General features: G+C 39.0%; 1 protein-coding gene across 1 annotated transcript in view; it reads right to left on the bottom strand.

Moving 5' to 3' along the window:
• The window catches only part of AOAH (acyloxyacyl hydrolase), a 209,397-nt gene that overhangs the window by 32,048 nt on the left and 161,291 nt on the right, over positions 1–16,058 (bottom strand). Inside the window, exons 12-14 of the mRNA XM_082259508.1 lie at positions 4,697–4,788; positions 1,957–2,039; positions 133–169 (exon numbers count right to left, since the gene is read on the bottom strand). Coding sequence (XP_082115634.1) covers positions 133–169; positions 1,957–2,039; positions 4,697–4,788 — 212 coding nt within the window. The remainder of the gene's footprint in view (positions 1–132; positions 170–1,956; positions 2,040–4,696; positions 4,789–16,058) is intronic.

Raw genomic sequence — 16,058 nt, 5'->3', positions numbered from 1 at the left:
TCCTAAACCTCTAAGTGCTGTGCAGCAAAGCATGTCTGCCAGGTTTATTGGGGTGCCATTTAGTGGTATCATGTAACACAAACACATGTAGCTTTTTTTTTTTTTTTTTTTTTTCATTTTAAGTAGAATTACCTTTTTAAATAATTCTTTAAATTGCCTGCTGAACCACCTGTTAAGAAACAGAAGATATTGTGAATACATAATAAATGGAATATATAACTCCAAAAAAGCTGGGAGTGTCTGTTATATACGTTAAATTCTTATATGTAGGTATAGAATTCTATGCGCTACCACTTAATATAAGAAATTGGAAGCAGCTGCTCATAACTTAACAATGTGTCCCCACACCTAATATTCAGCTGTTTACAAATTTGAAATGGCGCTATATTTCAAAATGATAAGAATAAGAAAACTGCATAAAGAATGGCAAACAGTAATATTACATGTGTCTAATCTCTCCAAGTAGATATTGAATAATGTGAATAATGTTAATAAATGATCTACTGAGTTTGTACTCAAAGTGCCAGTGCTCCAAAAAAACTTCTCATCATATATTATTGTTGGATTGTGATAAGACATAAGAATATTATTTTTATTTGTGGTTTTTTGCACACCTTGATGAGAAATTTGTTACAGCCCTGGCACTTTGAGTACAAACTCAGAAGATCATTTATTTTTTATTATTCACGTTTTTCAGAGATCAGACACATGTAATATTACTGTTTGCTATGCTTTATTTAGTTTTAATATTCTTTTAATTTTGAAGCCTAGCACCACTTCAACCACTTCCCTCCAACCGACGTACCTGTATGTCGGCTTGAAGAAGGGGTTGCACCGTTTTTTTAGAGCCAGCGGTCGGCTTTCTAGTGATAACAACCAATGCGGCTCAGCAGCCGCTTGGCTGTTATCACAGGGAGCAGGAGGGAGGCTCGATCGACCAGCCGGCACGTCCGCTAGATAGCTGGAGTCCTGAATAAAGCCGGATTCGGCTTTGATCGGGTCCTCCATGTAGTAACCCAGAAGTGACGTCATAATGTCACTTCCGATTTACTTGGCTGCCAATGGCACACATTTAAAAAAAAATAACATTATTCAAAAATGCAGATTTTGAGGTTTTGAATACTTGTAACTGCAACGGAGGGATTTGGGGTTTTAGACCCCAGATCCCTCCATAAAGAGTACCTGTCACTGCCTATTACTGTCACAAGGGATGTTTACATTCCTTGTGACAGCAATAAAAGTGATCAAATTTACTTTTTATTAAAGGGACAGTGAAAAAAAGAAAAAAGAAAAAAAAAATGTATAGGTATGTCATGCCCGCAAATGTAAACGGTGTTCAAATCCCACATATGAGGTATCACCGCGATTGTCAGAGCAAGAGCAATAATTCTAATAAAAGGCCTCCTCTGTAACTCTAAACTGGTAACCGTTAAACATTTTTAAAGTGTCACCTATGGAGATTTTTAAGTACTGTAGTTTGTTCCATTCCACGAGTGTGCGCAATTTTAAACCGTAACATGTTAGGTATCTATTTACTCGGCGTGACATCATCTTTCACAATGTACAAATATAACTTTACAGTTTAGTTTTTTTTTTTATTTAGTGAAGTGTATTTTTTCCCGACCGCTATTTTATTCTCCAGAGTCTTTGCTAAAAAAATATATATAATGTTTGGGGGTTCTAAGTAATTTTCTAGCAAAAAATACTGTTTTTAACTTGTAAGCAACAAGTCTCAGAAATAGGATTGGTTCTTAAGTGGTTAAATTCTTATATTTTCCCAAATAGGAACTGGTTTTAACTTTTTTGTGCAAATTATTTTCTATATAGTCCTGTGGTTACACAGGCCTACTAGTCCCTTGTCGTTTGCTGCATGCTTACTGATGTATTAGAAGCTGGTTTGTTTTTTATATCTTATTTGCAGTTATTTAAAATACTTCAGTAGAGAAAAATGTATACCATTTCTGGATATGTTCTGGTAATCCCTGTGGTTGCATCGGTTTCGTTTTCTTAACTTCAGATATAATGAGTGTGTCCATCCTCTGTAATATACAGAGCTCAGTTAGGAAAATGAAAAACAAAAGAGAAAGCCATTGGAAACTATGCACAGATCCTGTGTAATGGGTCATGAAATATGGGATCTCTTTATAAAGTATGGAATATATCAAATAAATGTAGCAGGTTTTCCAGGCATTGAGCCTGATGTGGGTCTGCCATTGTTACCGGTTACCTCTCCAGCCCATGTGAGCTGCGGCCCTGGGTGTGTGAACCGAGACATTGACAACTCCGGCATCTTTGTTTTGTTGTTTTATTGTAATTAAGCGGATGGAAGAAAGGAATGAGTGGGATACTCCTTTAGGATCAACTAAGTACAACTTGGGACTTTATCCAGAAAAATGTCTGTCAACGCTGCCTTGACGCCAGCCGACGCTAGCCAACGCTCACTGACGCTTAGAACACACTGTAACTTGAAAGAAGTGCTGAATCCTCGACTTTGAGTCCAGATGATTCAGGACTGTGGAGTATTGAACTGCTAACACTGCTGCACTGCAAAGTCACTGAACACTCCCTCCTGCCTTGCACTGGCTTGAGGTAGCTTGTTGTGAATTCCTGTATGGCTGCAACTCTCAACTGGTAATCTGCACAATTCAGGGCCCAAACTGCAGGCGCACCATTTACACTTTTAGCTCTTCAGGGTCCACTGATTTTTGTACCCCCTCTGTTACTTCAGGGTCCTCAACCTAGGTACCCCCTTTTACAGCTAGCTGACACTGGATCCCAGAACCTCTTCCGGAGTGGTCTCCTCTAACACTTCAGGTAGACCCCCAGGGGCAATCCTCAGTACTCACGACCTGTGTAGGCTTTCCTGGGACTAGACCCCTCTCGCTCCCCGCTGCTTCTGGGCACACCAGATCCCCTCAGCTCCACTCAGCACTCTCTGGATTCTCAGGTGATACCCCAAGATATCCGCTTCCTCAGACAGGAGGAGAGACAGCCGTTCTCTCCCTCCTGGGACTCCGTTCCCGCCAAAGACACTGAGTCATGCGCCCCCTTCAGACTTATACCCCCTCCCAGAATCCTCTGTGGCAGAATCTGCCTTCTGGGGTAGATACAAGTCTGAATGTATCTCTGATTGGGTTTCCTCCACTGCCCTATCTGAAGCCTCTGGTAGAGTCAGTGGGGAGACTCCCCTCTCAGGAGACACACTTGGAAACCATGACAACCTACCTAGCAAAAAGAAACATGGCCTTGCTGTTAGGAAGACAAGGCCTACTATGCATTTACCTAGCACCTACCTGTAGGGTGCTACATAAACATTTATGTATACAGTATTTAAACCACCAATTAGAGTTATCAATTTTAAGCCTAACTAGAATGACAGGAATGTACGCTAACTTCAATATACTGCAATTCTGTGACTGCAGGCTCAATTCATTATTCTTTAGTACATATAATAAATTAAAAAAGTATTCTGAATATGAATATGTTATTTGCCATAAAGATCATATTTTTTTCTTTCTTGGATCTCATTGTAAAAAATAAGTATTGTTATGGGAAATATGAATTGAGTCTTAGGTCATAGATGTCATAGCCACACAGTACAATATTGTTTGCCCTAAGAATAGTCTGTATTGTTCCAAAGCCATTATCAGATTCCGAATTTCAGATCCCCGCTGTTATTTTTCAAGATTTTACTGGTGATTTTAAAGTAATACAGTCATTACATAGCTGAGACTCTTTGTAAACACACCATAAGCCTCCACGTATCCTTTCTGTGCGTATGGGAAACTTCTAACAACCCAATGGCATTAGAAAGCTCAACAAGAATGGCAGCAATAGATAGAGATTTCCACATCCCATAGGGGTACTGTACAAAAGTCACTGAGTTGGCCTTATCTAACCTCATGTTATTGTGTAGTGCAATTAATGTGATCACTATAGTTCTGCATTGAAGCAATATGTTTGTTTCTCTGTACTGAGTAATATTTTTTTCCCATGTTAATGATGTTATGGAGGTGATGGCATATACTAATAGCCCTAAGTAGGGGGCCCTTGTTTGAATTAATAGCCCCTTCTCTAACTACTTTAGTAATTGCTTCCAAAACATTATAATAATTGAGAGTTTTACAGTATTAGAAACTATCTTTTAAAATCCCATTACAAAATTAAAAGCTATGAATAACGATAACTATACATATTTATGAGGAAACAACAAAGTGTTGACAGGCCTGCAGATGGGTTCCATGTGGCTCCTGTAAGAAAGTGTTATATAATAAATCTTATAATGCTAAATAAAGAAAACACTGTTACTTCACTCCCTACCTCCCAACAAATGCCTAAATTCTGTATGCTGCTTTAATACTTCCTTTGCGCTCTCGATGCCCGAGGCACTGAATTTTTAGTATTGATGTATATTAAATACACAGAGACACTGCATTTATGATTCCCCGATCCAAAGCTCCTTTTTATTTGAAAAGCCAGTGCAGGCATAGCTATCTGAAATTGCAGTTTCTGTGTAGAGGTTATTTTAATGTGATAAGTATTATATATGATACAGGTTAAACAAATATTGTTCGGTAAAAATATATTTCTACTATTTTTCTGCCTTTACGTGTTTATGAACAAAGAGTGATTGGGGAAAAATATGCTCACACAGTTATGATATCACCACATGATGTCTTAGATATAATTGTCTTACCCAATTGTGGAATTCTCAAATCCAGTGCCCATGGAGAACTGAGGCCAGTCAAATTCATTTGAGATAGTAAGCGGCATGTTCGAAAAGGTATCCTAAAAAATAATAAAAAAATACATATGTAAATAAAATATATTTGTTAATACAGTGCTACAGCTTTTTCCTTAATTTATTTTACACCAATGTTATTTACAAAGCATATATAACATTATTGATTGAATTACAGGTATGTCCACTTGCTCATTCTTTTGCCAGAGGGTTTTCCAGTTCTTTAGTATTCAGTATTGAGTTTTTCATATAATGCAGATTTCAGAATTTAGCCACCTATACATTACATTACATTACACATTTTGATAAAAAAACAAAAAAAAACAATCCAAGCCTTTTGTCATCATACAATTATGTTTCAGTTCCGATTGAATCCTTCCTGATGACTAAGCTTTTTGGTATGTCTTAAGTATTCAGTATTTGTTTAAATAATCTAGTAAAAATTTGTATGTTTCTAAATTAAAGCCAATAAAGTGCTTCGCCATTTTCTGCCAATAAATTTGTGTTTGTGCTATATTCTAAGTTATTTATATGGTATGATTATTTAAGGGATAAGGAACGTGCATCCTGCAATCCCATGTCACATTCACTGCTTTATAAATATGCCCCATTTGTGTGCTTTGCCAAACTGTATTTTACTGGAATGAGTTCTGCTTAAATGATCCCGACAATGTCTTCTCCTTGTAAAAAGAACCAAACCAAATAACAATCCCCAGTTATTATTTTTGCTTACATTGCTTTTAAGGCCATTTAGAAAATGGTGATAAGGTTGTTTATATGAACATAGAGAAAAATGAAAACCAGCTATATTATAGAAGATAGTTAAAACTCAAATGAATCCTACTTGATTTAGGTAACATTGATTATGTGCTATAATGTGCTTTTTGCATCTAAAAATCAATGTACTTTGGGCACACTTCAGACAGTACTGAACCTAAGGTTTTTTTTTTTTTAAATGATTGTAAAGGGTGAAGCTTTTTTTTTTTTTTGTTTTACTTCAATGTATTCTCTGCATTCGGGTAAAAAAACATTCTATTGTCAGTTTCCCCCCCAGCACCCTCAAATAATTATCTGAGCCTGATCTCGATTCAGCGCTGTGTCCAAGAGCAGCACCTCTCTCCACTCTCTCCCTCACCACTGGACTTAATGAGAGCAGCGGAAGCTATTGGCTCCTGCTGTTGTCAATCAAATCCTGATACGAGGGAGCAAGGGGTGAGGCTGAGCATGGCTCAGGATCAAGTCCACACATGTGCCACCTTAGAAAGCGGCTTCCTATGGTGGCACACAGAGAAAAGGAGGATCCCAGAGCGCCTTGGGGGACCCCAGAAGAGGAGGATCAGGACTGTAGCAGGTAAGTATGACATGTTTTTTATTTTTAAAAAAATTATTTTACAATCACTTTAATTTAAAGTGGAATGTACTGGCAATACAGCATTCGGACTAAATAGACACAAGACCCAGGCTATTCGTATGCTTACATATTTGAACAATGGAACACCCAATTGCACCTAAATCAATCAAAGCAACCATTTGCCTTCCAGTGGTGATGCCTTCATCATTTCTCATGGGTTGTAACAATCTCTAAGACATCCAGATTTTTTCCTAATAATGCCAAAATGCCAATGGTCATCTAATGACTATAGGTACTTTTCAAGCAGAGCAGAAACAATAGAAACTAGATTATTGCCTCCTGTTGCCTTTCCTTTGCAATGGATTGTCATTGGTATTGCCATTACCTCCTACTGCAGAGTTGGCTAAATGCTATTTACAGTGATCTTTGATTGCTAAGTGGTCAAATATGCTTACATCAAACATATTGCATGTGCATACAGTACGGTTAGTACAAGCTAATAAACAAAACATAAAAGCACTTATTGTAAAGTAAGGCACTTTTTTATTCTGTTTTCCTTATTGAATCCCATGATGCATTGGAAATCACATAAACCTCTGAACAATAAATACATAATATACTCTTTAAATATATGTTCCTGTTTAAAAAAACATTATGGCCAAATTTAGTTGTTTGACGAAGATGAAAAAAATATTTTTAATGCAGAGTATATCATAGGGTTACTGACAACTTAATATTTTAGAAAAAAGAATAGTATTAGTATATGACGAGAGGTCTCTATCAGTTGTCTTTAACCGCTTGCCGACCGCCGCACGACTATATACTGCGGCGGTCAGCCCCTCACAGGCAGAGTGACGTAGCGGTACGTCACTAGCCTGGGAGGGTCTGGGGAGCGAGCGCGCGCCGCCGGCGGCGCGCTCCCGCGCGGTCACGGACCCCCCTGCACTTGTGACCGGCGGACCCGATGTCCGCCGGCCACTCTGCGATCGGCGGGGGAGAGGGAGAAAGTCAGGCAGCTTGTGTAAACAAGCTGCCTGTCATTCTCCTCGGTGTAAAGACACTGATCACACGGATCTAGTATGTAGATCCGTTGATCAGTGTCCTTACAGCTCAAGCCACAGCCAATCACAGTAGAAAGCACGCCCCTAGGGACACACACAGCCCCTCCCTCCCAAATAAAGTTAACCCCTTCACTACCAGTGTATTTTTACAGTAACAGTGCATATGTATAGCACTGATTACTGTAGAAATGTCACTGGTAACCCCAAAAGTGTCAAAAATGTCAGTCAAGGGTCCGATCTGTCCGCCCCAATGTCGCAGTACCGCAAAAAAATCGCAGATCGCCGCCATTACGCGTTAAAAAAAAAAACCAACAAAAATGACAGAAATCTTTCCCTTTGTTAGTAAACGCGATAACTTTTGCGCAAACCAATAAAAATACGCTTTTTGCGATTTTTTTTACCAAACATAGGTAGCATAAAACAAATTGGCCGAAAATGTTAAAAAATTTTGATTTTTACATTTTTTTTGGGGGAATTTCATATAAAAAAATGTGAAAAATATTGTTATTTTTGCAAAATTGACGCTCTTTTTTTGTTTATAGCGCGTGATCAAAAAATCGCACAGGTGATCAAATACCACCAAAAGAAAGCTCTGTTTGTGGGAAAAAAAGGACGCCAAATTCGTTTAGGTACATCGTCGCACGACCGCGCAATTGTCTGTTAAAGTCACGCAGTGCCGAATCGCAAAATACCCCCTGGTCGTTTAGCAGCCAAATCCTCCGGGGCTTAAGTGGTTAAAAGGGAAACTTTCGAGTGAGTATTGCTTTTAAGTTATTAAATGAACATTTCTCTGAAAGTCATTTTGACATTACTTTTGTATTTTTATGTGCTTATTGTTTTACTTATTATATTTAACATACAGTTTTACTTCAGTCAGAAAAACTTTCATGAAAGAAAAAAATATAGTCAGTGTAATAAAACACAACATGATAATACTTAACATGCACAGGAATAAACCACATATGTAACACATGACACAAAGCACATGATCAGATGTTCTTGTTAAAGTTGATAACAGATCACCAGGATGAGGGTCTGTATTTTAGCCTTGTGACTGTTGTTTTCTCATCTCTCTAATTAGATCAAAATAACTCATATTTTTGAAAATAAGGATCCTTATCCTGGTCTGTTAGCTTTGTGAATCGAGCCGTTAGTATAGTATTGAATTTCACTGTATGAGATATCATCAATATAAATATCATTAACCACTTGCCGACCAGTCACTGGGACTGTACTGCGGCAAAGTGGCTCGATTCCGTCCAGAGACGTAGACCTACGTCGCTGGACTCCTCCCCCTGTAGGCGGTGCTCGCGCGCCGCCGGAGGCGCGCTCCCGCTGTTTTCAGTCACAGTGGGAGTCGAGCCAGGGGAGGAGCGGCGGCGATCCCCGCTGCTCTTCCCCGTTCGTCAGGGAATCGAGTTTGGAGATCCGCCCGCTTGTGTAAACAGAGCGGGTGGATCTCCTAAGTGACAAGGAGTGGCAGATTGCAGTGTTCAGCATAGCTGAACATGCGATCTGTCCTTGTGTTACACCTCCCCCTACACACGTTAGTAAGCACCAGGCATACATTAACCCCTCCCTCTCCAATAAAGTTAACCCCTTCCCTGCCAGTGTCATTTTTACAGTAACAGTGCATATATATATAGCACTGATTACTGCAGTAATGTCACTGGTACCCCCAAAAGTGTCAAAAATGTCAGTCAAGGGTCCGATCTGTCCGCCGCAATGTCGCAGTCCCGCAAAAAAAATCGCAGATCGCCGCCATTACGCGTTAAAAAAAACCACCAAAAATGACAGAAATCTTTCCCTTAGTTAGTAAACGCAATAACTTTTGCGCAAACCAATCAAAATACGCTTATTGTGATTTTTTTTTACCAAACATAGGTAGCAGAAAACAAATTGGGCAAAAATTTAAAAAAAATTTGATTTTTACATTTTTTTTGGGGGGGAATTTCATATAAAAAAATTTGAAAAATATTGTTATTTTTTCAAAATAAACGCCATTTTTTTGTTTATAGCGCAAAAAGTAAAAATCGCACAGGTGATCAAATACCACCAAAAGAAAGCTCTGTTTGTGGGAAAAAAAGGATGTAAATTTCGTTTGGGTACAGTGTTGCACGACCGCGCAATTGTCAGTTAAAGTCGCACAGCGCCGAATCGCAAAAAGTGGCCTGGACGTAAGACAGCAAAATCCTCCGGTGGTAAAGTGGTTAAAAAATTACTATCTTGCTCAACCACTGAGATTTGCATTACTGGGCAGACATTCAAAATCTATTTAGGTACAGGAAGTTAGATCCATTGGACCTATAACAAGCTCATTCTGGGCAACTGTAGTGCTGCCTGGAGATTTTAGAGCAGTGGTAGCCAACTTATGAGCTAAAGGGGGCCTGAAATGCAGCCCCTGACATCACCAAAGGGCCACACATAATGTTCAATATATTTAATGCTTGAGACGACGGTCAGAAACTGCAGACCTAATGGAGGAAATGAGGCTCAGAGAATGTGGACATGCTACATTTTTGGCTGGGGATATGCTGTTGAAGACAATACGAAATTGGGAACATGTTACATGAGGCTAGTAGAGATCAATGCTATTACCCTAACTCCTGTCCTCAGGACCCACTTACAGGCCAGACTTTCAAAATAACTGAAATATATCACAGGTGATATAATTTGCTGCTTAGTGATTGCAGTATTCTAGTCTGCATCTCCCCAAGGTGATACTTAAAATCTGGCCTGCTAGTGGGTCCTGAGGACAGGAGTTGAGAACCACTGCCCTAATCCATGTTCCTACTACAAACTGCTAAGGTCCGAGGGCTGCACATTATATATCAAAGGGCCAGATGAGGTTGGGCACTAGGGTTATAGAGCCTCTACTTCAATCTGCATAATTATTTCCTTACTTTAAATCCATGGACCCTTAGTTTATGGGTGCACACAGACCAGAGGGGACACCACTTATCTCCTCTGAGCTGTAAACAGCAGGCATATGACGACTGTGCAGCAGGATTTCCTGTCCTCTATGATGTTTTATATTTAAACACAAGGTACTATATATATATTAGTGATCGACCAATATAGTTTTTTTACCGCTGATACCGATATCGATGTTTTGGTCATCGGATATCGGTATCGGCTGATATTGGCTAATATTTTCGGACATTAATTTTTTTTTTTTTTAATGTCTACAGGTACAGTGGTGGAGGGATCTGGGGGTCTAAAAGACCCCAAACCCCTCCTCTGCACTTAAAAGCATTCAAAACGCCAAGTTTGGCTGTTTTGAATGCTGTAAGTTTTTGAATTACTTCCAGGTACTCGGCGCCAAATTCAAAGAAATGGAGACCCGGTCAGACTGCGGCGGTGCAGATGGAGACCTGGTCAGACGGCGGCTTTGAAGGTAGGATGCCTGGGTCTCCTGGTGGGACAGGAGACCCGGCCGAGCCGCAGGGGGGGGGGGGGGGGACATCCCCTCCCGCTCCTTGTAATGGCAGCCGAGCGGCTTCTCAGCCGCATCGGTTGTCATTACAAGACTGCCGACCGTCGGCTATGGACACCCGTATCGGGTGATGCCTCTAGCTGCAGGCATCACCCCGCTACATGCACTTTCCCGAAATATCGGCAATATCGGTAAATCCGATATATCAAGGAAAGTGCATATCGGCCCTCGATATATAGGCTTTGCCGATAATCGGTTAATCACTAATATATATACAAGAAAACAAATAAAAATATAGGTTTAGTACTTCCTTATCAGGTAAAATCACAGGAGTCTAAGCATCCCAAACCACAGTCCCAAAATTAATTTAAATGAAAATCCCAAATGGTTCTGTACACCTTTTTTTACTGTAAATGACACATATGTGGACAAGTATAGGTGCAATGGATTTATTTATCCTTTGATGTAATTCATCAATCAGCAATGATCATCTAGTTTCTGCAGCTTGGCTTGCTGTAACTTAAGGCTTGGACCAGTGAACTTACTCATTACTAACTGTGACTTTGTTCTTCTGTAGTTGCTTGTTTTGTATCTAAAGGTATTCTTCCTAATTATATGTAAGGAATAATTTACTAATCACAATGTGATTTCTTTGTTCAAAATCTGCTTGTTATGTGCCGTGTGAAGGAATTCAAGAGCTAGCTTATGGAAATGTCCCTAAGTAAAACATACCACAAATTTACTATATAATTTCTGTTTTAAAAAATGGCAAAGAAAATTCCAGGATGGTACAAACACCCCCAAAATGACAATTTGTTTGTAACATAGACACCCCAAGGTTATTCCATTTATTGCATGCTGGAGCTAAGGAGGTTAGAACCTGACAGAGTCACTTTAAATTTAGTGCAATCACTGAGAAGTCAGAGTAATTACAAGGTAAGGAAGATATTAATGGGGAGTCAGGCTGATATAAAATGGGGTGCAAGAAGACACTTATTAGCTCTACCTAGGTCATTTACAAAAAGGGGTTAAACCATAAACACAAAAACATTAATTTTATCTTGGGAAGCAGTATGTGATTATGTATTAGTCCTAGTGGCTGATTTACTAAATAACTCATCTTAAACTTAGCATTTGTTCACTTCAAAGATCTTTTTTTCACTAAACCTGATTGGCTAAACAAGAATGAACACAGCGAGAGTAAAATATGATGTTTTTGAAATCTGCTGGCACACAATGAGGTGTATGTCCCCTCCTGAAGCTCGCTCTTTTTGTTTATCAATATACTGACTCACTTCTGGCGCTCTGACACCTTAGCTACATGTGTCCTACACAGCAACCGGAGCATCGTTTGTAACTGCGCTGCTCTCTCCTCCCCTTACCTTGCCCAATCAGAGAATGCTTTGCATTCTGTGATCCCGAACGTGAAATCCAAAGCTTTCTGTGACTGGGCAGGGGAGTGAAGGGGAGGGCCGAGCAGCTGCTATGTAGAAGACCTGTATCACTCCTATCAAAGCACCAAAAGCTATACTATTGGCTCTTAAAAGGACCATACATGGATTGAAATTTGGTTAGTTAAGCAGGGACTGGCCAAATTTTGATCCTTGTATGGGTAGGCTGGTTGTACAGAAGTTCATCTATCAATCAACTTCTGTACAACTAGCCTGTTGGGTTTTTCCTGATTGATCAGTGTCCACGGCTATAGCCAGCAACACTCCCTGCCATCAGAACATAATGGCACTGAGGAAATGATTTCCCCAACCACATCAAGTGTATTGATGGAGGAATCGGGTAATTTTGTGTTGTTTAACCTGCTGGTTGAACAAAAAAAAAAAAAAGATTGACGTATGGCCAGCTTTAGAGAAACAGTAAATTGTATATAAAAGAGAGAAATCCAGGAGGAGGCATACACCTCCTTGCCCTTTACTGCTTGTATGCCAGCAGATTTTAAATGCTTATTTTTTCTTGGAGTTCTACTTTAAATGTTTGGCTGAGATTTATATGACTACTTACTAAACTATCTATATAAAATTGGAAGCTGACATATTTTAAAAAATGACAGTGACCATTTTCATGCCTGTAAACAATGTACACAGAATGCTGCATATCAAAGGTTACAGCACAAACAGCAATATCTCACTGTAATTGGTATTAGTTGCTCTTAATTAAGGTAAATCTGTATTTTTACAAAGACTTAGGGATTTAGATCTTCAGCCAAAAAAAAAAGTATCGACGCCTTCGACAAGAATTCTTTACATCTCCTGACAGATGGCTAACGTGTGAATAACACCGTCCTTTACACAAAAAGTTGCTTTTATTATGCCTTACGTGGGTTTAATAAGAAGATATACCAGTGTTTGAGTTTGAACGCTTAAAGCAATGCATTTCAATTTTTTTCCAAGCTCTGCAAAAACCCTAATCCACAAAATATACAGCGAAGGAACGCTGACAAAAGATTCATTTAACAAAGGCTGATCGATATCCACAGGCAAGGAGAACAATCATTCAATGGATTATGTGTGAGCTATGGAGACCAGACGTACTTTCTATATTCCTCATGCTATGCGCACATGGTGCTTTAGATAAAAGGGAATTGATCAATCTTCTCTGAAGAAAACAAACACAGAATGGATTAATGCTTCACCAATATTGGTATTTTAAGACCAAATGTTCCAATTACAGGGAAACAGACCGATGTGGAATAAATAAAACGGTGTTTGCAGAATAATGTTTACACACCAAACAGGAAGCTTTAAATTGAAATCATCTTGAATAAAATGCCATCACTCAACACGTACAAGAATAGATTTTTCTGATAAAAGTTTTTTTTTTTTTTTTGATAGATACAGATATATGTAAAACTGATTGAAGCTAAATTCCAGGTATGGATATTTTTGTATAGGTAAATTGGTCCACCTTGTAAGTATGCATATTCCATGTGATAAAAATAAATCAGCGCTTAGGAGAAAGCGTTAGGAAATGTAGCAGCTAACACTATATCTTGACACCAGATATATTGTATGTACAATAAAAAGTGTAGCACTACCAATACAAAAAATGCAAATCAAGCATGCAGTACGAATATATATATATATATATATATATATACACAATAAATATGTATAAAAGTGTCAATGCAAAGCAAAACAAAGGCAATAAATGTCCATGTGACCCAATCTTCTATATGTTCCTCTACAGCAGTAATGGCGAACCTTGACACCCCAGATGTTTTGAAACTACATTTCCCATGATGCTCAACTACACTGCAGAATGCATGAGCATCATGGGAAATGTAGTTCCAAAACATCTGGGGTGCCAAGGTTCGCCATCACTGCTCTACAGTAACCATGCTTCCACCTACATGCAGTGAGACAAAATTCTAAAGACCATCTAAAAAAAAATAGGTCAAAACACACTTGTTTGTGATTAGCAGTCTTCCAAGGTTTTCAGGGTAAATCTTCAATTTGACCAATATGGGGCATTATACGGTAATAGCCGGTGTGTTTGTTGTCATGGTGATGAACAGACTTGGCTGGAAGATTTGCTTTATTTTCCATTTTTGCATAAGTCTGCCTTGATCTCTTCTTCTTCCTTCTCTGCAATGAGATTTAAGTTGGCAAGGATCCTCACTCTATGCTTTGGTATAAATAGCAGCAGCTGATGACGTCACCTTTGATAAAACTGGTCGGGCAGAGGTTGGAAACACGTCACCGCCCATGCGCGCCTCTTGGCGGCCATCTTTAATTTGGAAATCTCATGTTTTTATGTCAAATACAGCTCTCTTTAATGCTCTTTTTCAGTTTAAGTGCGATTTTAAAATAAAGGATGAGTTTTTAATATAGTTTAATGCTATGGGGATTTTTTTTTACGCTGTTTGGAATTCATTTTATTTGGCTATATTCCACCTACTCTGGAATGCTCCATGTGAAGGGAATGCTGGGCTGATCCTTGGTTCCTGGAGGAGATTGCTAATCACAAACGAGGGTATTTTGACCTTTGATCTTTTTTAGATGGTCATGTTTCTCTGCTTAGAATTTTGTCTCACTGCATGTGGGTGGAAGCATTCTCATTGCTGTAGATCATAAAGTATGCTAGAGATGCACATAGCAGATTAAGTCACAAAGATATTCGGTCATGTGGACATTTACTCCCTTTGTTTTACTTTGCATACAAAGCATAAATCGCTTTATTTTTATGGTAAAAACGATGTGTATTCTATACCTGGCTGATCTTTGTGGAAGCAGAGAATCCCTTTAGTAACCTCAACTACTACAGTGATCCTTGCTATCTTCCGGGTCCTGTGCCAAGCAGGCGCCCTGATGCATAGTGAACACAGGGGGTGGCTCACACGGTATGGGCACCATTTAGAGAAGGCCTTGTATTTTTCTCAATTAATACAAAGTGTTCTCTGATGGAAGGTGGAGATCATGACATCAATGCTTTGCCTTTCCACCTTATCCAATCTGAGAACAAATTGCATTCATTGAGGAAAATTCAAGACGTTCTCTGATTGCTGTTTATTATGCAGCAGGGCAGCTGCTCAGCAGGGCAGCTGGAAGATAGTGAGGATCACTGAAGTAGCTGAGGCTACTACACTGATTTTCCGCTTCCGCAGTGATGAACCAGGTATGGAATATACAAACTTGCATTATATCTATATTTGAAATTCAGCTTCAAATATTTAGACCTCATGCACACTGAACGTTTGGCCATCTCTCTTAGACGCCTTTGTTCCTGACAGCAGTGTTTTAGCAGACAAAAAAACTTGACGATTTTAGGCATGGCAAGCGCTTGAGCATTAATTCATCTCATTGGCCAAAATAATCATTTATTCTGGCCATTAAAATGAATTAACACTCATGGACTAAATGTGCCAAGCGTTAGCGCACGTTCAGGTGCGTCAAGTGTTTTTTCTGCCAAAACACTGCTGCTCTTGGATGCCCTGGCAGAGTTTTTTTTTTCTGCCTCTAAACTCTCCTAAACACCTATGTGTGCATGGACACATAGGCTAACATACATGGAGGGGCATTTAGAAAAAAAACCATCAGACTCTACTAACAACAGTGTCAAAATCACCCAGCGTGGATAAGACCTTACTGTCAATACAGCAGGTTGTTGCCATGGGTTTAATTTAAACAAATATAACTACTATGATTTTTTTTTGGTATAAGCTTTCTACTTTTTTAGGTATAATGAAATTATCTTTTAAATGATAAGATAATTACCACATCATACAGTACCTAGGTAGCCATCGTCCCCAATGGTAGAACATAGAAAAATTCCCCCTAGGGTATGGGACTATGTGGGGGACCAACCATCCAAACACAACATTTTTTTATTTTCAATGAAAGAATACATTTTATTATACAGGCATTCTAAAAGTGTGTACATTGGCCAACCAACTGGACATGGACATATAGTAAATAGTTAAAAATAGAACAACACGGCTCTGTTAGAATGTCTGTATAA

This window comes from Pelophylax lessonae, assembly GCF_965119305.1.
Source record: "Pelophylax lessonae genome assembly, chromosome: 5".
Taxonomy (NCBI): Eukaryota; Metazoa; Chordata; class Amphibia; order Anura; family Ranidae; genus Pelophylax; species Pelophylax lessonae.
This window is presented reverse-complemented; position numbering and strand designations above follow the sequence as displayed.